General features: G+C 38.3%; 1 protein-coding gene across 1 annotated transcript in view; it reads left to right on the top strand.

Annotated features, from left to right (window-relative positions):
- opn8a (opsin 8, group member a) overlaps nt 1–25,319 on the top strand; it is a 58,567-nt gene that overhangs the window by 19,342 nt on the left and 13,906 nt on the right. The window contains exons 2-3 of the mRNA XM_055232187.1: nt 7,917–8,210; nt 14,740–15,065. Coding sequence (XP_055088162.1) covers nt 7,917–8,210; nt 14,740–15,065 — 620 coding nt within the window. The remainder of the gene's footprint in view (nt 1–7,916; nt 8,211–14,739; nt 15,066–25,319) is intronic.

The following is a 25,319-nucleotide window of genomic DNA, read 5'->3' on the forward strand; positions in this document are numbered from 1 at the left end:
AAGCTAAAGCTAAAATTTTACTCACATATGGGAACTTTAAGTTGAATGTATTATTATGTGAAAGTAGCTTTTTGTTTTTTTTGTTTTTTGATTTTGTTTTGATGATCACATGTGTAAATGTGATCAAAAGGGGAAATTGTGAGATTATTATTCCATGTAATATGGTAAATCATACTTTGTACTCCTGTTTACGTGTGCGCCAACGTGGCATGAGATTGTATATGTACCCTGAACCTCCATATATGATGATACTTTGAAAGATCAGCTAAAAATGCTTGTTTTTGTGCACTTTGTCTTCATTGAACCCAGATAACAATCTGCGTGCTGTACATTTCTAGCTAATTATTGAGGAATTATGACGTGTGTTAACTAGTATATAAGGAGCCACAGTAGAGATGTAAAACAGGAGACAGTTGGTGTTTCATTCGATTGATGCCTGCATCTGCTGAATAAAGAGACTGATTTGAAACTGCCCGGCCTTCTCGACTCCTGCTTCTAGTTCGCCGTCCAGGAAAACTGACACTCTCCACACGTCTCACTCGTCTGACGTCATCACCGATACGTCCCACAGCGGAACGTTCGGCAAAGCAAATCCGTACGATGGCCCCTCCGCCGGAAAACTTTAGTACATCTTTACAAAAGCCATACAATTGCAGCTATAAAAATAATCCACACACAGACTGAGCGCGAGCGAGAACACCTGATGTCTTAGCTCCCCAGAGGGTAGAAAGTACAAACACAGGCTTATGGTAGACCTGTCATAAAAGTGCACAAGAATGAATTGAAGAAAAACAGTTATGTCTTCAGAAATAAACAAATGAGCACAAGATCATGAGATTGAGGTTGATTGAGGTGATGCTATTCATTTCAATGTGGAACGAACTAATGAAAGGAAATATACAGCAGCAGGAGATGGTAACAAATATGAAGAACGTGTCTTGATGTGTTGGTTGAGGTTTAAAAGTGTCGAGATTCTTGGGTCTTTGTCATCACTAGCTCCACAATCAATCCTCAGTCAGGAAAAGCCTGTGGTTGGGAGCACAATTCAGACTTTGGAGGAAGAAATGCGACTGTTTTTGTGTTAAAGGGCCTGTATTACGCTGTTTTCTGATCTGTTATAATGTCGTTTCCTCATCAAAAACACACCTGGAGTTGTGTTGTTTCATTCCCACGTTTAATACAAATGCTGCATATTTAGGCTGAGTTCTTCTCTCAAACAGAAAACACTCTGCTCCACCTTGTGATGTCATTTTGCAATCCAGGAAGTGCTCCACTGTGTTTTTAAACTACACTTTCACTAGGATCATTTGGATGATTTCAGCCCTGGAGTTGCCAATCTACTACTGAACTAAAAGTAAAAGAATGTAACTTGAAAAACAGAACTTCATGACATCACAAGGTGGAACGGAGCATTTTGAGTTTTGGAAATGCAGACAGACTAATAATAAAGTGTTACTCAAACATGTGTGAATGAAACAAAACACAACTCCAGGTACGTTTCTGGGGAGGTAACAGTGTTATAACATGACTTAAAGCTCACAAGAGTCAGTTTTTGGGCAGTAGACGACCTTTAAAGGACAATGATTCAAAGTGTGTCTTGTTTGAGTTTATGGAATATGTTGACAATGGCATATTTATTTGTTTTAATAATAAGAATAATAATAATGTGAAAGGACTGTCACCCAATAGTAATCCCACTTAATAACTTTCAAATACAAACTTTTATACCTAACCAGATCTTCTTGCAACAGCGTGCGCGTACTCTGGTGTATGAACGTGCATTGTGTTCTGCGTCCTGATTGGCTGTTGGACTGTAGACCATTGTGTTCTGCGTCCTGATTGGCTGTTGGACTGTAGACCATTGTGTTCTGCGTCCTGATTGGCTGAGGGACTGTAGACCATTGTCCATCAGTCTCCTCCGTGCCGTGTCTCCTGTACAGTACAGAATGTGTTCAGACAAACTTACATAAACGTTGGATCACAGTGTGACTCTGAAGTGCTGTATGTTTGCAATTTTTCTCCCGGACAAAACCCACAATGTCGATGAAACGTTCTGCACCGACAAAGACGCCTACAAAGGTTTGAACTTTGAGAGAGTTTAAACGAGAGAGAAATGTGAGAAAATGTTAATGTCTGTGTGAGAAAAGTGTATAAAGTGTGTGGTGAGGGGTTTTACAGCAAAAAACATAGAATAATTGTAAAAAATAAAGCTGATACTTCGCAGATTTCGCCTATTGTGGGTTATTTTTTTAACGTAACGCAGACGATAAACGAGGGACCACTGTATAAAAATGGAACTGTCACCGTATTTATGTAATATGTTTTGTAACAGTATCGGTTTTTGATCCCTGTACCCTATGCAGTTTTCTAAGTCTAGCTTTAGTCACATTAAAGCAGAAACAACTTTTCAGAGGTTTTAACCACGCTATAGTTGTTTCTCCTTCAAATTTACCCTCTTGAAGTCGTATTTTGAGTGATTTGCGCATGTTTGACCAATCTTTAATCGCCGTGTCAATCAATCAACCCCCGTTTTTACTCGCCCACCGCTCTGTACTTACGTCGTTCTTCAATATTATGTTCTTATTCAGTGAGATACGTAGGATTCTGCAGCGTCGCATAGTCATTTCGGTACAAATGAGAACAAATCTACTCACTAGTGTGATGTGCAGCTATCCATCGGAGGGGCCAACGTCAGTTTTCTAAAGCGGAAATCGGCAAACTTGTCTCTTAAGTCGTTTTACATGAATATTGAGATTTAAAACATGCAAATTATAACAAAATGACCCACAGGTGTTGTAGATTATAGCTATAGAGCAACACAAGCACACTATATGTTACTTAAAGACAAGAGTTTTGTTGTTTCGTTTAGTCCTGGGTTACATCAGCCTGTTTCCGACAAATACGTTGTTTTTTTTCCTCCTCTTAAAGTGTATTGTAATCAGCCGTTTGTGGCAAAAATCACAGTGCTGCTACATGCTGTTTTCATCTCAATCTAAAACAAACTTGGAAGAAATTGGAAGAGATTGTGTCGTTTTGGGATGAAAGCTGATTGGCTGTCCTCTGGTGGCCCACTCTGCTCTAATTAGTCGTTAATAAGTAAAGTGATAATTGCTTGAACCTGTTAAAACACTGGTCCACATTGTAACGTTATAGCCAGTGGTGGAAGAAGTACTCAGTTTTGCTACTTAAGTAAAAGTACTGATTACAGAGCAAAGAAATACTCAAGTAAAAGTATCACATGAAAAAATCAAGGCAATCAGGCAAGTATTTAGAGCAGACTTTGAGATGTAAAAAAGCGTAGTAGTGTAGTGATTTTGAAACAAATTTGTGCAGAATCTTTAAACAATTGAATCAATAGATTTTCAGCTGGTCAACAATAAATACTTTTACTTTTCAGTCCTGTTCAAAAATGTAGTGGAGTAGAAAGTACAAATACTGCTCTCAAATGTAGTGAAGTAAAACATATCGAGTTTAAATGTAGTGAAGTAAAAGTAAAAGTACAGATACCAGGGCAAAGAAATACTCAGGTAAAAGTATCACATGAAACAAAATCAAGTATTTCGAGCAGGTTTTGAGATGTACAGGTAATAAAGCTTCAAATGTAGTGATTTTGATACAAATTTGTGCAGAACTTTGTTCAACAGAAACAATTGCGTCAATGGATTTTCAGCTGGTCTCAATAATAAAAAATACTTTTACTTTTCAGTCCTGTTAAATAATGTAGTGGAGTACAAATACTGCTCTCAGATGTAGTGAAGTAAAACATATCCACTTTAAAATGGAGTGAAGTAGAAGTACAGATACCAGAGCAAAGAAATACTCATGTAAAAGTATCACATGAAAAAATCTTTAATAAAAGTATTAAAGTACCTGTTGTGAGGTAAAAGTAAAATGCAAATACAAAATCTGTACTTAAGCAAAGTACTTTACTCCTTTTACTTGATTACATTCCACCACTGGTTTTGGCGTAGTACTGCTTTAGTCCATAAGTATTGCAGTCCATAAGTATTTGATCAATAAAAATGAAACGAGACACTTAAACAAGTCAATTGGTGGAAAAAAACACATTTTGATCGCAGTGTTGGCTCTATGTATTTAACATTCTGCTTGTGCGTCAACACACAGTATAATTATATGGTGTCTGAGTGTTTGATTGTGTTTTTATTAACACCTGCTCTGATAGGCTTATATTTGTAATGAAATAATACTCAATTATACAGTCACTTTCCCACTTGCTTCCTCCTACAGCCTCATTTATAACTCAAGGATTTTGCTTTGTTAAAGATGTATTGTGTCACTTTTCTGATCTGCTATTCTTCATGAAGATGTTATGGCAATGCTTGAATGTTCCTCAGTATGGCACAAAGATTGTATATATATATAAATGGACGTAGCTAACCGCTGCATTTCAAACAGGAAGTTATGAGCCTGTTTCCGGTTCCATTGACTCTGGCTCCAATTCACTTTCTATTGAAAAATTGTGCATCCTCTCTGTAACTGCTGCTGTCAGACTCATCATTTTGATCTTTAAAACATTCGTATTAACCTGCTCTACGTGATACTGGTGTTTTTATTTTGCAGAAACTCAAAACATGAACATTAACCCCTTAACATTCCGGGTCATTTTGGTGAAATTGTCTTTGTTCTGACCTCTACAAATTAACATGATCATCATTATTGAACCCTCAGTAGTAAATACACAAATTTGAGGTCTTTGTAAAGGTAACACCCTTTAGTTTTACCCACAGGCGTCTGAATCACTGCAAGTTTGTCTGCTGAGCATTTACACACTTTAGAACACACATAAAAAATTAAAAAAAAATCTCATCCTCGCTTAAATTTTTTAGTTAAAATGAAGGTGTAGAAAGCTGTAGTAGGTAGCTAGGGACAAAAATACACTATATCTCAACTGAAAATTGCTGTAAAGTTGTAACGTAAAGGCGAAGGCGGGCCGTCGGAACTTTAAGTTAATAACAAACAAATCAAGGACCTTCTTTTCCTGAGGTCTAAGCCGGTGGTGCAGGCGGGAAGGGGCATTACCTTCAACAGCTTTGCTCCGAATTGTCTCTTTAGGCCATTACATGGGACTAACCTTGAAGCTAACAGAAGTTTAAAATGTTTTATTGATTGAAGTGGTTGTGTATCAGCAACCTGACTGTAATTGAACTGTTTACTATCTTAGGTGTTGTCTGTTATCTTATGTGTTCTGGTCAAATAAGTCCCTGTGGAGCCAGAGCACCAAGAAAGTTCTGGGGCAGACAACTGTGTGCTGAGGAGGAGGGGTGTCCAAATGTTAGCTTGTTGTATCTCTTTTGTTTTTTCACAGTTAAAACAGATACATTAATGTAGCACTCCATTTTTAACAACTGACTTGACTGAATAAAGATTTACACTGTTTTGTTAGCAATAACTTTTAACAAGATTATGGGGGCGTGTTGAAACTTACCTGTGCTGCAGAGTGGGCTCAACCAATTAAGGGAGGTGCTGTATAAAAGGAGCAAAACTCAGTCTGTTCAAAATGAGGGTGCTGTGTGTGGAGGAGGTTGTGGCCATGCTGATTTTAAATTTTCCTGTTTTGGGAAATATTTTTGGTGTTGGAAAATAAATGCGCTTGGATCTGTACTGGACAAATTGTCTCAGCTCTGGTCTGTTCCTCGTCATAACACTAAGGTTGCTATATTCTGCTCAGATTTCTAGCTAATATCTATCTGAAAGGAGGCGCTAACTACACTGAAATTGGAAGCAGCTTTTGTTTACAGTTTTTGTATGTAGGCTAGGTCTACTAAGTGAGCACTGTGCCTAGACATACGTAGCATATTCATTCAGCTCTTAATGGATGCAGTCAGACATATTGGCCTCCTGGATCCTTTATCTGCACCATGATTAAAAACACCTTGCTCTATAATTGTCTGATGGCTCTAATATGAGTTTCATAATCTTATTCAAAACACTGAAAACGAAGGCGTAGAATCAAGTGGCAGAAATTAATCACAAGTCGTGTTTGTTTTGTTTCAGTAAGTGCGAGGTTTTCTAATAGAGATACTGACAGAGCAACTTCATAAAACATTTAATGAGGTTTTTCACAGCACAGTTTGTTGATTAAATCTAGTATGAAATAAGCACAAGCCCAGATGATGAGAAATAGTACTATATAAACTGCAACTAAGTCTTACTTTGAAAAACAGGTGTGTGGCAATCAACCTGAAGAAAATACAAAAATGTGTTGAATTTTTTATTTTGAGTTTGATTAAGAACCTTGAAAAGCCAATCACTGTAATAGTCAGCTGTATTTAATAATTTAAAAAACTCAAATTTCTCAGCATACGTTTCTGAAACAAAGATGGAAACACCTTGAAACTTGAAGGTGCTGCCTGAGATGAAAGCATAAATGAGATTATTTTCTCAAAACGCTTTTACAAAGTTATTTATTAAGCTTTAAACTTGAGTGCAATGAAACAACTGCTCAGTATTGACAGCTTTTGATGCTTATGTCAGGTATAAGCAGCTGGTTAGACTGTGGACTTTGTGTATCATTAAACCAAATTATCAGGTTCAAATATGGACTAGTGATGGGACTTTTGGCTCTTTTAGGAGATCCGAATCTTTTGGATCTGTTAATTTCAAAGAGCTGTTCAAAAACCTGGCTCTTTTACCATTTATTTATCTGACAGAAGACAATGTGAGAACTCATTTAATCTACAAACTAATCAGAGACAATTGACCAAGGCTAAGATTTGATTAAAATGGTTCAAACTCAGCGTGGTACTGTGTTTCCCCATTGAAAGAATACATAATCAAAATAAAATGCTACTCTACACTAATAATAATTTTAAAACTAGCTGTTATTACGATGCCAAATGTGTATTTTGTGCACAGAGCTCTCACTCGTGTCGCCTACTCTGCCTCTGTCCTGAGTCTTGTGTTGGTTTAGAAACAAAAAGATCTGGATGTTTTAAAAAATGAAATCCGTTCCGATCGTTGAGGAACCGTTCAAAAGACCCGACTCAACAGGGTTCAACATAGTGGATTTTCTGTAGTGATTCCATGGGTTTCAGAATTATGAAAAATTCGGACAGTTGCCGTAGTGATTAACAATTTAAAACAAAGAGATTACATATTTTGAATGGGAAAATCTTGCATATAACACATAGACTGTATATTAAAAGAACATAGCTAACCTGCTAGCCGTCGCGATCATGGCCGCGCTTCCAGCTCCATCGACTCCGGCTCAAATTTACTTTCTATTGAAAAACTGTGGCCTTTCTCTCTGTACCTGCTGCTGTCAGACTCGTCATTTTGGTCTTAAAATGTTTTTATTAACCCGCTCTACATGATCCTGGTGTTTTTATTTCACTATTGTGTCCGTAAATTAAGATATGAACATTAAAAACAGACAAATCATGGGCCTCCTTCCCTCGAGGTCGCTCCTGCTGGTGTAAGCAACAGGTTTGGTTGACAGAGTTGGATTGGCTCTTTGGTTGCTATGATACTCGCAGTCGGATTTCCAAATATGGAACTCTGGCTAGCCACGACGAGCTTAATTTGACTGGAGCTGGACGCTGTGGGTGGCGTCGCACTCACTCAGTCGACACAACCCATTACCTACACATTCAGGTAATTGCATAGTACGTTCACGTCCACAGTATGGCATTGTATTTCTGTATGTCCTTGGAGACATTTGACAGCGGAGAGGTGATTCTGAAGGGATTTTTGAGCAATAAAAACACCTGCAATTGAATAAATGCAAGATGTTTTAACCCATACTGCGGGATATTCCAGGCAAAGCAATTACATCATGGAGACAAGCTGGTGACAAACTCTCCAGCGTGAAAGTTAGACATTACAGCTTTAATTGTGTTATCAAACTCATTCATTTTCCGTATTCCTGTTTTGTTTTTTGCTTGTTTTCCTTATAGCCACCATGTCCGTCATCGGTAACGCCGCGGTGCTTGTGAGCGCGTCCCGTCGGATCAGTCAGCTCAAAGCTCCGGAGCTGCTGACGGTGAATCTGGCCGTGACCGACATCGGCATGGCTCTGTCCATGTACCCGCTTTCCATCGCCTCCGCCTTTAACCACGCCTGGCTGGGAGGAGACGCGACCTGCCTGTACTACGGCGTCATGGGAATGCTTTTCAGCGTCACCAGTATCATGACCCTGGCTGTGATGGGAATGATCCGATACCTGGTGACGGGAACGCCGCCCAAGACAGGTACGAGACCGGTGTTCTGTTTGGGTTCAGATTTGGGAGGTTGTGTTTGTATTAAGCATTTTTGCAACGTAAAGCACCCATACTACTCTGTTTTCTGTTCGGTTCAGACTGAAAACAGCATTTATTTCCTTGAAACAAATGAGACAAATCTGTTACGTAGCAGTTATTCATCTCTCAAAATAACTACAGAAAAACTTTGTATAAATAAAAGTTTAAACATTATGAGACTTTCTGGGCCGAGTATGATTAGTAAACAGTCTTATTACATCAATGTACCATATACATGTCCAACTAGGAAATCGTCTGAACTGATATTTGGGAGCCGATATCTGCTATACATCCAGCTAATTTTTCAGCGTCAGTGCCAATATCTGATACCAGTACGAGATCCTTACAATTCTGCATGAATGAGCAAATAAATAAAAGATGCATCTAGAAAGGACATAATGATGATGCTCATTAATATCTGGATTACTGTGACGAGAAAACATGTACTGTAAATTTCCGACTATTGAGTGCACCTGAATATAAGCCGCACCAGCAAAATCTGAAAATAAAATCAATTTTGTACTTATAAAAGCCGCATGTAAATATAAGCCGCAGTTTTTCAAGTTGTAACATGAGATATTTACACAGAAAGACGGTACACAGACGCTTTTTTAAGTTTTAATTTGTGGTAAACTAGCCACACCTGCCCCAGAAACAGACCACTTGCTATTTCTGAAGCACTACATTTTGTAATATTTATGTATTCTACTCAAATATAATTAAACACAAGCACAGTAAACTATATAGAGGTTACAAAATAAAGCTTCTATACCTGACAATGAAGCAAATCATCTGAAAATGTAACACAACGAGGTTACAGGTCAGATCTGTGGAGAGGCGACCCTGTTCACAGTAAGAATTCATGTTTTTAGAGGTATTTTTGAGGAAGAGAAAAACCTGTAATTGAATAAACACATGCTCAATACATTTAATACTATAACAATTGGTGTTTTTCCAATTCTAGAAAGTGATGAACATGACGAGACGCTTTTTCCTATTGATTACGTTGTACTTTTCCACATAATATCTAAAAGGTAAATTCATAAATGTTCAACGTGATCATTTCTATTCGTGAGTATCCCCCAGAACTCGCTATACAACAACAAAAATCCAATGCCCGCCATTTGTATTAAATATTGTTGGCCTATAGAATGTTGAAGTCAACTGAAACCCACCAATAAGCATTCAAGACACGACAGATCTTCCAACAAAAAAGTTATATAGTGCCGCTTTAAAATATTGAAGTAACTTTTCATCGTCTTTTATTTATGTGACAGTGACTCCTGCACCTGAATGTGGGGAGTATTCATGTTAGCGTGGCCAGTATCAGAAGACTGACTCGATCCCGTGTAATGAGAAATCCAGTCCAAACAAACCATGTAGCGCAGTGGAATCGATGTAGTCTGACCCAGGGGAGCGATGAACACATGAATAATTGAATGTGTGTTGTAGGATTTCAGGGAGCGCGCTAAGAAGTGTCAGAGGGTGGTGTCATTGGAGAGCGAAGGTGTTGTACATGGAGAGTCTGTGAAATTGTACAAGTGATGGACCGCCGCAGAAACGCCACTGGTCTAATCTTGGTCTTCGGTAAATGTTTCGCGCCGTAAAGGTTTTATATTACACAAAATGGACTCTTGTGAGGTTTAAGTCATGTTATGTCGTTACCTCTTCAAAAAAAATACCTGGAGTTGTGTTTTGTTTCATTCACACATGTTCGAGTAACACTTTATTATTAGTCCGTACATCTCCAAAGCTCAAAATGCTCCGCTCCACCTCGTGATGTCATAACGTTGTACTTCTCAAGTTACATTCTTTTACTTTTAGTTCAGTAGAGATAAGTGGCAGTTCCAGGGCTGAAATCATCCAAATGATTCTCGTGAAGGTGTGTGGAGTTTAAAAACACAGTGGAGCACTTCCTGTATCACCATATGATGACATCACGAGGTGGAACAGAGTGTTTTCGGTTTGAGAGAAGAACTCAGCCTAAATATGCAGGGTTTTGTGTGTTAAACATGAGTGAATGAAACAAAACAAAACAAAAAGGAAACAGTATTAGAACATAGATCAAAAAAACAGTAATACAGGCTCACAATGCTCTGTTCCACCTTGTGATGTCATGAAGTGGTAGTTTTCAAGTTAGCAGCTCCGTTTACCTTTTATTCAGTAGAAATGAGCAATTCCGGGGCTGAAATCATCCAAATGATTCTAGTGAAGGGGTGTGGAGTTTAAAAACACAGTGGAGCACTTCCTGTATTACCACATGATGACATCACAAGGTGGAAAACATGTGTGAATGAAACAAAACACAACTCCAGATGTGTTTTTGATGAGAAAACAACATTATAACATAAAACGGTAATAATTGAGTTTGAAATTTCGGTATAACGTCAACGCCATTTCTTTATACAGGCCGTGGACTATATCATCGCTGCGTTTCGCCTGATGTTTGGTCATCGATCTTATAAATAAACAGTGGAAAGGAACAGCGTCTTTCTTATTCCACCGTAACAATCGGATTTAAGCTTTAGCACATAAATAGTGTCTTTTTTCCATGCTGTGCCAAAGATACAGAATAGCATGCGCACAAAAAGCCGGCTTACGCATTGTTTACACAGTTAATTACTCCTTGTAGTGTGGCTAATGCATTCAAAGAAACCATCACCTCTAGTGTCCATTCCCGTGTGAGCCGTGTTTACTCTGGAGTTGTGCGAATGACGCTACAAACACCATGACTCCTAAAGCGGCGTTCAGTCTATTGTGGAAATGCAAAGAGGAAGGAGGCACGATTTACATTTTAATAAAGGATTTAAACTAATTTACACTTTAGGGTGAGGGCGATTTAGACTTTGGGTTTCAGAGTGAGGTGTAAATGTCGCCGTGTGACTGTTGCCATAGCGATGAAGAATTCAAAACAAAATGATCCAAGTCTGAATGTTCACACTACAGTACTGTATATCCCACTGTATTCATGGGTTTCAGGTTGCAGTTATAGGCAGCATTTCGAGGACTTTTTAACCTTCAAATTCAAAACCTTCTAATTTGTCAATCGCTATGGCAACGGTACAAATTTCACATCCTTCTGAAACACGCGGATGCCATTTTGTAGCACTATCCGAATGTCCAGCTGGTGAAAAATAGTAGCCAAATTACAGTCATCATGAAAAATAGAGTCCAGCGCTTGTCACCGGACTGGTCAATATAGACCACAATGCATTGCAAGAACAACGGTGCACAGCGACAGGTATTTAACTGGACACCACGAATGAATGAAAGCAGACTGAAATGCTGCTGTAACCATAGGCTGTATATATATAATAAATAAATGGACATAGCTAAAATGCTAGCCGCTGCATTCCAAATTGAAGCGATTATGTGCGCGCTTACAGCTTCATCGACTCTGGCTCCATTTTACTTTACATTAAGAAAATGTGTCCTCTCTCTGTAACTGCTGCTGTTAGACTCGTCATTTTGGTCTTAAAATGTTCGTATTAACCCGAGCTACGTGATCCTGGTGTTTTTATTTCACTATTGTGTCTGTTAATCAAGATAGGAACATTAATATCAGACAAATCAGACACCTTCTTTCCCAGAGGTCACTCCCCATAGTGTTAGCAACAGGTCTGATTGACAGCGTTGCTAAGCGCCTGGGGTGACGTCACACTCACGTAGCCCGCTTCTTTATACAGTCTGTTTTAAACACTGTTGAGCCGTGATTATGAAGTAACAGTTATAGTCATTAATGTTACCTGCTTATGTTAGCTCGAGCTGTTAAACGATAGTTTACCTCCTCAAGCAAAAAACGCCAAACGCTCCAGTCCATTCGGATATTTTATGTAAGCTCTGTGTTAAATCAAACATGTGATTAGTATTAGTCCATATACTTGTGTGTCTGAAGTGCTCTCAAAACAAGTGCACTACAGAGACTACAGATTAGTCTAGGTCTATTCAGTGAATGGATACGTTAGATGATGAGTGGTTTTCCAAGTAGACGCCCTCCTCTCGGGCAGCAGATATGACATTACACAATTGTTGATAAGAAAAACATGAAGACCTGTTATATGCAAATTAAAGCAAGTTCAAATGCTGTTACCTGCTGAAAATGATTCTAGTGAAGGTGTGTTTAAAAACACAGTGGAGCACTTCCTGTATCACCACATGACATCACAAGGTGGAACAGAGTGTTTTCTGTTTGAGAGAAGAACTCAATATGCAGGATTTATTTGTGTGTTAAACATGTGTGAATGAAACAAAACAACTCCAGGTCTGTTTGTGATGAGGAAACATAACATAGATCTGAAAATGGCATAGTACGGGGCTGGTTAGAGCGAAGGTCGCAGGATCGAGTCCCGCTCGGACCAAGTTCTGTGGTTGTGTCCTTAGGCAAGACACTTCACCCACATTGCCTAGTATGAAAGTGGTCGGAGGGGCTGATGGCGCAGATTAGCAGCCTCACTTCTGTCAGTCTGCCCCAGGGCAGCTGTGGCTACAATAGTAGTTTACCATCACCAAGTGTGGAAATGAATGAATAATGACTATAGTGTAGTGCCATTAGACATTATTACGGGCCCTTTAATATCAGTTCACTAAAAAACTGCGTCGGTTGGATTTGAGAATTAAGACATTTTTAATTAACTTTTATTCATCCGTACACCAGAGTCACATGACCCACAGAACGGAAAACAGTAGTGTCTAAGTGCAAACAGGGAACCAATGCATTATTCAAAACAAACAAAGAGAGCCACAACATGTACTAAAATAAAATGGAAAAAGCTCGTCTCTGTTTATATCAATATTAATATGGTGAAATTAAATTGAACTCCGATGCATCTCCTTATTCAAACGCACCGTATGAGGTGAGTGGCTTCTTGAGTGAGTCAGTAATGCAAATTCCCCCTCCTCAAGCTCTGTCCTCGGGACTTTGAAGAAGCCACAGCGCCTCACAGTGACCGAGTGCGATTAAACCTCAGAGGAATCACACCTGAAGCATATGCCTCCGTTAGCAATGAAACAGCGTCAGAGAAATGGATTTTAAGTGGCTATTTTGGAAGTACGGCTGTAAAAAGTATTGGAAATCAGATACTAATCGATACTAAAACTAGTATCGAAACTCGATACTTATTTGAGCAGGCATCGATACTAAAAACGTCACATCAAAAAAACCTTTCCTGAATAGCTTTAGAACGATCTTGAGGTGTATCAGGACAAATATAAGACGTTTTTTAGTTTACTGCCGTTATGTTTTATGTATTCATTTATTTTTGTATTTTTATTGCATTTTTTGTTGTATTTTATTGTATTTTATTATGTTTTCTGGTCAACTTGTGTGCCTGTATTGTTGCTTTCCATTAATATGATATGATCCTTAATATTATCCTTACCATACTTTGCTGTTATTATTTATCATTAATAATATTTATCATATTATTTGAGTATTATTATTAGTAGTGTTATTATTATGAGTATTATTATTAGTAGTATTATTATTTATTTTGTATTATTTTTATGTGCTTTACTCTATGTATTTTTTTTATTTATATTTATTATTATTATTTATTATTTATAAGTGTGGGTGAGACGGGTGCGAGGGCTGTCAAATATTAAAATGACATAAAAAACAAAAAAAAACAACAACAACTATAAGACCACATAGATAGATTTTTTGTGTTTTTTATTATCGTGGTATGGAAATCATATTGAGCATCAAGTCACTTAGTATCGAAATCTAGTTTGAAATTTTAGTATTGTGACACAAATTAGTAGATGCATTGAACTGAAAGGAGCCCATAAGCAGAGAAAATTCTATTTCACATAATAAAAACTCAGTGTTGATTTTAAATAAATACACCGGTAGTTAGTCTGTATTTTCCGGGTATTTAAGTATTCATTAAAAATATAAACACTTTGATCATTATTAAAAACTAGTTGGTGAAATTTGACAAAAAGCACTATAAAAAGTAATTCATAAAGTCGTTATTTCTGGCTTTTTTAATAAGACTTTTAATTATTGCACATTTCAATGGAGGAAGTTGATTAAAATTGTCAAGGTCAGACCAAGACATGGTAAACGTAACAGCTATTTACAATTGTACGTGACAAGTTTGTGTTGTGTGTGTGTGAGACATGTGCGACGTGTGTGTATGTGTGTTATATTTTCGTGCTTTTGGAGAGAGTAAGTTGAAAGTTGTGCTTAAAAACTCATCGCTGTGAGTAACTGGATGTTAGAATTGCATTAACATAGTGAGGAGTAAGTTTAGATTGCTGCAAACATTAGTAATAAACTTGTTTTTATGGACAGTATAAGTCAGCTCCGGGCTCTTTTAAGTGGTTAATGTTATATTTTTTTCAGATTTGTGCAAACCTCAACCAAGGCATTTACAGACACATTTTAACACATAATCTTGACATTGGAAACTGCCTTTATCTAAAATTTTCACTCCTTTTGCAGAACATTTTACTCACCTCTCTCTTTTACTCTGTTCAGGTGTGAAGTTCCAGAGACCCACTATTCGACTGCTGATCAGTGGCATCTGGCTGTACGCAGTGCTGTGGGCAGTGCTCCCCCTGGTGGGCTGGGGCAGCTACGGTCCCGAGCCGTTCGGACTGGCCTGCTCCGTGGACTGGACCGGTTATGGAGAGTCCCTGAACCACTCGACCTTCATCCTGGTCCTTTCGGTCCTCTGCACCTTCCTCCCCTGCCTCCTCATCCTCTTCACGTACTTCGGCATCGCGTGGAAGCTGCACAGAGCCTACAAGTCCATCCAGACCCAAGACTTTCAGTACGGCAACATCGAGAAGAAAATAACTCTGGTAAGTGTTTCGTTAAAGGTGCTGGGAATCTCACTTCACTGCAAAAAAAACAAAAAGACAAAAAAAAAACTCTGAGAAATGCAAAATATATCGTAATCGAACTGAAATTTGAACATTACTAGATCGCAAAAGCTACAACTGTTAGCATAATTTTCTCAACAAACAGTAAAATGTGCTGTGCTATGTGTAAAACTTGCTATCCCTGTAGTTTAGATTTTGTCACATCTCTCTAAAATGAATGGGGCTTTTGTATTAATTTCTGAGCATATTTATATTTCACGCTTTGAAAAGAATCCAATTAATAACATACTGTAAATTGCTAATACCAGTGTCACAAAAATCATACTTACTGGGCTCTATTCTAAGACGACTTGTGATTACCCGTAAATTTCGGACTACAGAGCGCACCTTGATATAAGCCGCACCAGCTAAATTTGAAGAGAAAATCAATTTTGTACATATATAAGCCGCACCTGAATAAAAGCCGCAGGTTTTCATATTGTAACATGAGATATTTACACAGAAAGACGGTGCACTGACACGCTTTTTTTAAACTGTGCCTGAAAATTGGAACCAACACGACAACAACACGGGATGAACACATCTGCAGGTTTAGAAAATAAAGCTGCACCAACACGGAAAATCTGCTTTTATTTCCTCTGAAAACTTTTGTCGTCTTTTTACATTGACCAAGTTGGATTCATTGATGTCGAGCTCACGTGCAGTGGCTCTATTTCAGGGGTCGGCAACTCGCGGCTCCGGAGCCGTATGCGCCTCTTTCAGCCTTATACTGCGGCTCTGCGTGGCTTGGGAACTGACACAGACACAGCTCACAGTCCTGCGTAAAGAGCCCTGATTTTCAGACGCTGTGCGCACAGGGGTCAGGAGCAACTTTGGCCCGTCCCTAATGACACACTAATAAGCTCGTCCGTAGATGTATCATGAAAATCCTGCTGGAAATCGCCACAGAAATCTATTTGATGTAGTAGCAAGTATATTATCTGCTCTTGTATCCGCGGTGACGTATCACGTATAACACATCAGACACGACGCACAAAAGTAGAGCCACAAGCGAGTGAAAATGAGCCAAAACAAAAGTCTTTGGAGATCTTTTTAACAAAGGGGAAAAGGACAACTGAGGAGCCAGAAGAGGAGACTACGACCTCCAAGAAAAAGAAAGATAAATTTAACAGACAATGCCTACTTAAAATCTGGGTTTGTCGCTACAGGTGACTCACGCACAGAGTCCGCTCTACGTAACATACGGGAAAAGCAAATAAGGCAATGAAACCTTCAAAACTGCTTTGGCACATGGAGAATAAGCACCTGGGATTAAACGATACGCTACGAGTTTTTTTGTTGTTTTTTTAAAGAAACTGCGGAGTAGAGTAGACATAATCACATAATCAGCGCGATGCATGATGCAGCGGTTTGGTGAGTTGTATTTTTTTAATGCACTTAAGTTGTTTTTGCCATATTTATCTGCCACGTGTAGAAGGCTTGTCCGTGAAAGTAAAACCTACATTATTCCGTTACATTATTGTTATTATACAGTGTTATCTTCATTTTAGATGTCAAAAAGTATTTGCGGCTCCCAGTGTTTTATTTTATGTGGAAAGTGGGTCCAAATGGCTCTTTGCGTGCGTGTTAAAGGCCGACCCCTGCTCTGTTTCCTTTCTGTTTCTTTATCTTAAAAACTGCATCATATCCATTTCATGATGCGCAAAATGATCGTTCAAAATCAAAACTAGTGAATTCTTCAGAGCAGAATCTTTCCCCACGTCTGTCTCACTTTTACGTTTACAGCTAGAGAGCGCCCCCCAGGGGCCGTTATCCAGTAAAATTCCATATATAAGCCGCACTGCTGTAAAAGCCGCAGGGTTCAAAGCGTGGAAAAAAAGTAGCGGCTTATAATCCGAAATTTACGGTAAACGATTCTTCATTTTTAAAAAAACAGACCTGAACTAATGTAATGAAGTAAAAGTAGTAATGTACTGTGCTTAAGTACAAATTGTAGGCATCTGTACTTTATTTAAGCACATTTTACAGTTGATACTTTTTACTTCACTACATTTGAGAGCAATTATCTGTAGTAGAGTCTGTACTTTCCACTCCACTACATTTTTTAACTGGACTGAAAAGTTAACGTATTTTTTATTATTGTTTGATACCTGCTGAAAAGTCATAGGGGTTCATTTTAAACACATTCATACTTTGAGCAAACAAAAATATGCAAATTTAAAAAAAACTACAATAAAGAGATTTCTATTGTATAAAATTTGGCACAAATCTTTATCAAAATCATTGTATTTGAAGCTTTATAAGACCTCAAAAATCTGCACAAAATACTTTAACTTTTTACTCTTTTAGCACATTTTTAAACGGGTACTTTAATAATTTCACGCAATTAGATTTTTTTCATGCGATACTTTTACTTGAGCACCTTTACTTTTACTTAAATAATACGGTTTTAGTTCTTCCACCACTGATTATACCATAAATTGCCAATATCGTGACTAAAGTACATACTGTAGGTACAAGGTTCATTCAATAAGTAAGGTGAATTTTTCAGTATAAGGACTTTTAATACAGTTAGAAGCTTACTTTTTTTTTAGTTTTACTTGTTTTTCACATGGATTTAATTTCTTTTGCAGATTAAAAAAAAAACATTGAGAGTTTTGGCGATTAACAAAGATGGCCGACCAAGAAGCATGCTCCAGGATTGAACAGCGGGCAGTTATCAAGTTTTTGGTTGCTGAAGGTGCAAACCCGTTGAAATTCATAGGAGAATGTCACTGTGTCTGGTTCGATCACCTCAAGAGACCGCACTTCTGTAGCCTCCCTGCCTTCATCTTCAACACTGCTCCGTCCTTTAAACAATTTAGCCACTTGTAGACATTTTTTTGGCTGAAACGTGTGGCACCAGACACAGTTGACATTCTCCTATGAATTTCAACAGGTTTGCACCTTCAGCAACCAAAAACTTGATAACTGAACCAAAAACTTGATAACTGACCGCTGTTCAATCCTGGAGCTTCTTGGTCGGCCATCTTTGTTAATCGCCAAAACTCTCAAAGTTTTTTTTAATCTGCAAAAGAAATTAAATCCATGTGAAAAACAAGTAAAACAAAAAAAAAAGTAAACTTCTAACTGTATTAAAAGTCCTTATACCAAAAAGTTCACCTTATTTATTGAATGACCCTCGTACATATAGTATCTGGAGCAGGACCTGCCATCTGTTTGCCTTGAATGTTCCACAGTATGACATTAAACTTATCTAACATGGAAACAGGGAAGCAGAGCTACCAGGCCAAGTTACAGGTCAAATCTGTGGAGAGTAAGTAAGTATATGTATTTTTGGGCAGTAAAAACATGCAAATAAATGCAAATTAGATACTTTTTATGCCGCAAAGTGGAAGAGTTCAGGCAAAAGTCTACCTCATGTTCACTTTAATATGCATATGTACATTATGGAACGCTGCAGACGGGGTTGTACAGGTCGTTTCTGGTACGTTTATTTGTGTTTTTTCATGGCATTGTTGTAGGGCTGAAAACACGTATTGTCTGGTTGCATTTTCTGATGTTATACTGCGCCAGAACAGGACTGAATGGAAATTGTCCACTTTCACTGTACACAATTCAGTCAGTACAGGGCACTTTGCTGCAGAGTGTGATTTTATAATAATCTGCAGAAGGTTTTCAAATGTGACTTTAACTACATGTTGTCCCTTATTTAGTGCAATAAAAGTGAAAAGCTATAGACAAGATGTTCTTCCAAGTTTCTGATGTACTTCTCAACCTCTTTCTGAATGTTTAAAGGTTCACTGTGTAACTTTTCTAGTAGAGGGCCCACCACTGCTTGCGTTTGTAGATTAATACTATATATAATTAATTTAATCTACAAAGTGTCTTCAAAAACATGGTACTTTGACTTGTGAATTGGCCTAATGGTTCCACCTGCTTGTTTCCATAGACCTAGAGGTTTAATGCCATGATATGAAACATTCCAGGCACAATATCAATAATTTCCATGGAAACAAGTGGATGGCTGTGCACTTTTAAGAATCAACAAAATATAACATAACTTAATAAAAAAACTTGACATTGTAATTAATAACTTGCAAAGTACAGAAGCTAAGCGGGGCGGGGCCTGGTTAGTACTTGAATGGGAGACTGCTGTGAATACCAGGTGCCACAGGGGGGCGCTAGCAGCAAAACTGTTGTACTGTCCTTAAGCAAGGCACTTCGCCCACATTGCCTAGTATGAGTGAGTGTTGGTGACAATCACAGAGGGTGGAGTGAATGAATAATGCACGAAACTGTACAGCGACTTTGAGAGTCTGGAAAAGCCTTGTATAAAACTAATAAATTATTATTAAAGTGAAAAAGATGTCGTCTATCATGGCTAAAAGCTGAAAGCACAATTTTTTTTATATAATATTCTGTTAAAAACATACCTAGTTGTTGGGTATTTTTAGTTTCACTCTCAAACATTTGACACCACAATTATACTTAAAAACATACTGCAACAGAAATAATAAAATAATTCTAATGCACATGTGGCAAACTCGAGGCCCAGGGGTGAAATCTGGCCCGCCATGTCATTTTATGTGGCCGCGACAAGGTAAATAAAAATGTATGACCGTCTTAAAATGTCAGTTTATCAGTAGATAGGCAGTTACACAGTCATATTTTTTTTTATATGTATGCAAATTGAGTCTGACACCCCTGTTTTAATGAGTATCTTTTATGTATTGATTTGCATTTTTATATATCCATGTATATATGTCTGTTGTCATAGTGATATTATAACTGCTGAATGGGAAAAATCCTCATAATATAACAAAGTGGAAACCCATAAATCGATATTTTGACGACCTTCATCCACAGGCCAAACCCAAGCTACAGTGATGCCGTTTTTAAATCCTGAAACATGCATAAAACATAGACCTTGGAACGTAAATCCAAGCTATTACAAGTCAAAGTGGATATGCGCCTTGACTTCAGACTTGTCCGTATGATTACAGCTGAGACAGACGGAGTTTAAAGCTGTGTCCATGTCTATGAAACTGTCACATTGGCTTTTCTGTGGAATCTTCTTTTTACTCGCTCTTTGGCATGTGGACATGACTTGTATGTATTTTGCATGGGCCGTGTGCACAGTAATAGCATGGCAGGGTGTACAGATGTGCACAGCATGACACTCTAGGAGACACGGGGAATACTTTTCTCCATCTGCGCGTCTATGAATGAATGAATGAATTATAATGTGAAAGCTTTTTTCTGGGAGATGGTTTTATTGCAGAATTCCTGTCAGAATCATGAATCGGACCTTGAATATGATCCATGCGGGTGATGTCACACTCACTTTGTCCACTTTTTTATACAGTCTATGGTCTGGTCTCCACATCCTCTGTTGCGTCTCAAGTCTGGTCAGATGTGATCGTCCAATCTGATCCGTTTTTTCAATGACACATGAACAAATGAACGAAACGAAGGAGGTCATTGGTCACCTATGATTCATAATTAAAGTAATTTATCTCACTTCAGATTTGAGTGAGTTTAGTGTTTCGCCCATTAATTCTGCAGAAATCCGTACGTTTTTTCAGCCTCCTGTGATTGTTTTTTTTCCTTTATTTTTTTGAAATACGGACCACGCATGTCCCTTATTGGACAATTCTCCAATCAAACCGCCATTTGAAAACCGGGAGATTCACCAGAGATGGATCCTTCTGTCTAAATTGTGTTTTTTTCTGTTTGTTTTTTGCAATTCCTGGATTTTAGATGACATGACATCAATACAACATTTTATAGACCAATAATATTTAATACAGATGGGAGCAACAAAAAACAAATATTGCTGTGTTTTGTGGTAATGTCGCGTTCATGGGTTTTGTCCCTAATAGAAACCATCTATTTTAATATTCATAAATTCATCTTTTGGATATTTCATGGCAAAATACAATGTAATAGGGCTGCTGGATGAATTTGATTGGAGGCAATTAGGCTGCAATTTTCTTTTAAGTGCCTCAATTTCTTTCCTAAATGAGAAAATAACATTTCTGAACATGTTGTTTTGCAAAAGAAGACCTGTGTTTTTTGTTGTTTTTTTCACATTTCAGCCTTTTTGTCAATTCTTCTGGATGTATTTAAATTGTGAACCTTTGAACCAAATTCTATTATTATTAAAACATAGCAACAATAGCAATCAATAGAGAAATCGGACTCTTGCTCCCCCATCTGGTAGCATGACGTCATTACATTCTAGAAATTCTCTGAAAAGCACCTATATTTTTTTTTTTGTGTGAATATGACAGTTTAGACTACTCCTTTTACTAAAATATAGTTAACATCAATATATTTAAGAATTAATTAAAAATCATGCCTAGTTTTATCTATTTTGTTTTTTTAAGTTAATAATTTTACCATCTGGGACGTGTTCCGGGCATGTCCCACCGGGAGGAGGCCTCAGGGAAGACCCAGGACACGCTGGAGGGATTATGTCTCTCTGGCCTGGGAATGCCCTGGTGTCCCATTAGAGGAGCTGGAGGACGTGTCTAGGGTGAGGGAAGTCTGTGAGTTTGCAACCCGGCCCCTGATAAGCAGAAGAAAATGGATGTTTGGTTGGACACGGACAGCTGTGACATACGTAGAGGTAATGCCACAACTTTTACCTAGCAACCGGAATGTTAAAAGGGGCGAAAACCTGTCGAAATCACACAATAGAAGGAGCAAAGGAAGGTGGAAAACACAGCTTCCGAAGTTTTAAGTTCTCTGCTGGAGCATTTACTACAAGTTACTATAAATATATGCAAAGTATACAAAAATGCTAAAGCTAGGTCCAAAAACTGACAATATTAGGGTCTGTGGCAATAGTTATGAATAGAACTCAAATAAATACATGTCAACATCTTTGTTTTGTTAAATTAACTTCTAAACTGTCAAAAAAAAAACGCCTTCCTTGTGCGTAAATGGTCCGTGCATTTTGGATGAAGTTTTCAAAGTTGATGGCAAACTGTAGGTAGGGGGTAAGGGTTCGGTTTTAAAAGTCTGTGCTACTTAATGGATTTTTGTACGTTTCTTCTCAACTCCAAACTGCCACTTAGCTGATGTAAAACTATGCTAAATATTTACCACATCACCAAACCAGAATAAAATGGATTATTATGGATCATAACCTGGACGACCAAGGGATTACACAGGCGCCACCAAACCAAGTAATAATTAGAAAAATCATGAAAAAATAAATAAAATATACCCACTAGCGGTCACTAGCTCGATATTGTTGGGCTGACGTGCAGAGGAGGAGGTGTGTGCCTTGGTTTGAGGTCAGATTATTGCCGTAGTACGGACTGGGAAGGCCTGTGGGATTTTAAATGTCACTCATAACTAATTACTCCATGTTATTGGAAACCTCAGAGAATAGCAGGCTATACGCTCTGTCATGGGAAATCTGTATTTTCATTAGATGTGCTAAAATGGGTTGATGCCGTTGTATGGGGCTTTGGATTAGAATATTATCTGGTCTGCAATTTTGCGATTTAAAATTTAAATTAGCTAGATTTTATTCATTGTCGCTGCTCTCACACATGTTGGAGCATCTGTAGTATCAAAATAAAGTGATAAATAGTTCTGAATTGACAGGGCTATCTGAGGTTTTATAGGTTTATCTAATAACAAATGAACAATTAGATCCATCTTTAGATAAGTCTTCAACCAAAACTGTTATTGCAAATGTTCCACAGTATTGCATTAAACTGACTCACCTAACATTTATTGAATTATTTGGGTTTTTATTGCTAAAAAAAGACTTTTCAAACATGTATTCTTAAATCCAGCCTGTCACTTGTCTTGGTGTTGCCCAATGCTTGTTTCCATGGAGATATAAGAGACTAATGCTAATATACTGTGAAACATCTCCATGGAGACAAGTATCAGGAAAGCTGCATAGTGCACCATTATGAGCATATTGCCAAACAGATGCACTATTGATGCTTTGCAGTGACATCATGCTGGGGGTGTTCTACATGTCTCTCTGTGGTGGAATGTTCAGTAGTTACCAAACTGCACATGTTAACAAATACTGCCAAAAACCTTTTAAAATATAAAATGGATTTAAACAGCACATTTTCAGGAGTCTGATCAATGTGAACGTCCTTGGTCCTGTTTAACAAAAACGTGAAAATGACTAACTGAAAAACTGTTAGCTGATGTTAGCTAGCTTGTGACTGTAATTTTATGTGTGAGAGACTTGTTTAACAACACAAATCAGCTCACCTGTTGTAGTTCCAACTGAATCAACGTCTTTCAGGTCAGATTGTATTAAAACAAAATGCAGATTAAGCCAGACAGAGTAGTCCCTCCAGTAACATCACCTGCAAAGTATCAAGGTATCAAATTTTACAACTGAATGAGTAAAAGTGAGAACTAAGAGCCATTCTACCTCAACAGCTCCCTATGATAGACTGTATATATTCATGGACATAGCTAACGAGCTAGCCGCCGCGTTCCAAATAGGAAGTGATCATGGGCGCACTTCCGGCTCCATCTCTCTGGCTCCAATTCACTTCACATTGGAAAATTGTCGCCCCTTTCTCGGCAACTGCTCGTCTTTGGTCTTAAAATGTTCGTATTAACTCGCTCTACATGGTCCTGGTGTTTTTATTTTGCTTTTGTGATGCTATTTCACTAATGACAGTGTTGCTAAGCCCCCGCTCCCTGCTAAACCAGTGGTGCGGGCAGGAAGGGGCATTACTTTCAACAGCCTCACTCTGGATTGGCTCTTTGGTTGCTATGATACTCGCTTCATTTGACTGGAGTGGAACGCTATGGGTGACCTCACACTCACTTAGTCGACCTCTTTACAGTCTTTGCTCAATATACTAATCTTTTAATGCATCCATTGATTGTCTCTTAACTCGTAACCCAGTATCAATTTTGTTTGTTGGATTAACGATTAACTCATTGATTCTTTCAGTGGAGAATTGATGAAGTGAATTGTTGTTGTCTTTAACGACCTTGCATCGAAATTTGCCCTCTAAAATTTGACCTGTGATTAAATTTCAAAATAACCGTGGGCGACCACACTGTAGTGTTCAGGATTTAATCTTCAGATCTTAAGCCAGTATCTTGGTGCGTTTTTTTTAGCTGGAGGATTAGCCTGCTGTGGATGTCACCGGGTGAAGAGGGAAACCAGGGTGCTTGAAGGAAACCCATCCAAATACATGGAGAAACGCACTTGATGTCATACAAATTTGGTGTAATTTGTATAAAAAGTGGTGTTATTATATTGTTATCGACTAAATATTGACGTCTACCCCGAGTCTTCTTGCCTACCCATAAAACTCACACCACGCTATTGCGATTACCCTTTCGGTTTACCCCGTTCTTGCCGCCGTTGCCGTAGCGAACAGGTCAATTCTTCATCGTTGATTGTAGATATGGCCAATTGATACAAATAATCTACTGCCACAGGGGGGTTAAATAAGTTCAGTGCATTACATCGGAGTTTCCAAACAAGCGGTCCAGGGTCAATTTCACACTTTTTAGAAGAATTTACGAGAGTGCTGGATATTGGTAGCTTTAAAACAAAAATAATGACTATATACTACGAGTAAACATATGTATTTTCTTGGTTTTTGAGTTGGATTGAGAGACAAATCTTGCGTTACATAACCTCTTCCTACGTCATATGTAAGTGTGGTAGTGTGGTGTGTGTCAGTGCGGTGTGGAGTGTGAGTTCAGTCCGAGCGCATGAGGTCAGAGGCTGGTCAACACTTTGGGGATTAACACCTCTGGGTCAGTGTGAACTCAACATTTGAAACTGTGATGCAGCCCGAGGCCCCACGGGTATATACGAGCGTGTGTGTGTGTTGGGGTGTGTGTGTGGGGGTGGGTGTGTGTGTGTGTGTGTGTGTGTGTAGGGCATGGAAGGAATATGAGTTAAACAGGCACTGCAAGAGTACACTACTTTTTATTGTACAGGGTTGTCCAAAGTATCAAAAATATGATACTAAATGACGCTAAAACTTGTATTGAAACTAACTGCAGTGGTCCCTCGTTTATCGCGGGGGTTACGTTCTAAAAATAACCCGCAATTGGCAAAATCCGCAAAGTAGTCAGCATCATTTTTTACAATTATTCTATATGTTTTGTAGCTGTAAAACCCTCACCACACACTTTATACACTTTGCTCACACAGGCGTTAACATTTTCTCACATTTCTCTCTTGTTTAAACTCAAAGTTCAAACCTT

Source organism: Periophthalmus magnuspinnatus, chromosome 24, assembly GCF_009829125.3.
Source record: "Periophthalmus magnuspinnatus isolate fPerMag1 chromosome 24, fPerMag1.2.pri, whole genome shotgun sequence".
NCBI lineage: Eukaryota > Metazoa > Chordata > Actinopteri > Gobiiformes > Gobiidae > Periophthalmus > Periophthalmus magnuspinnatus.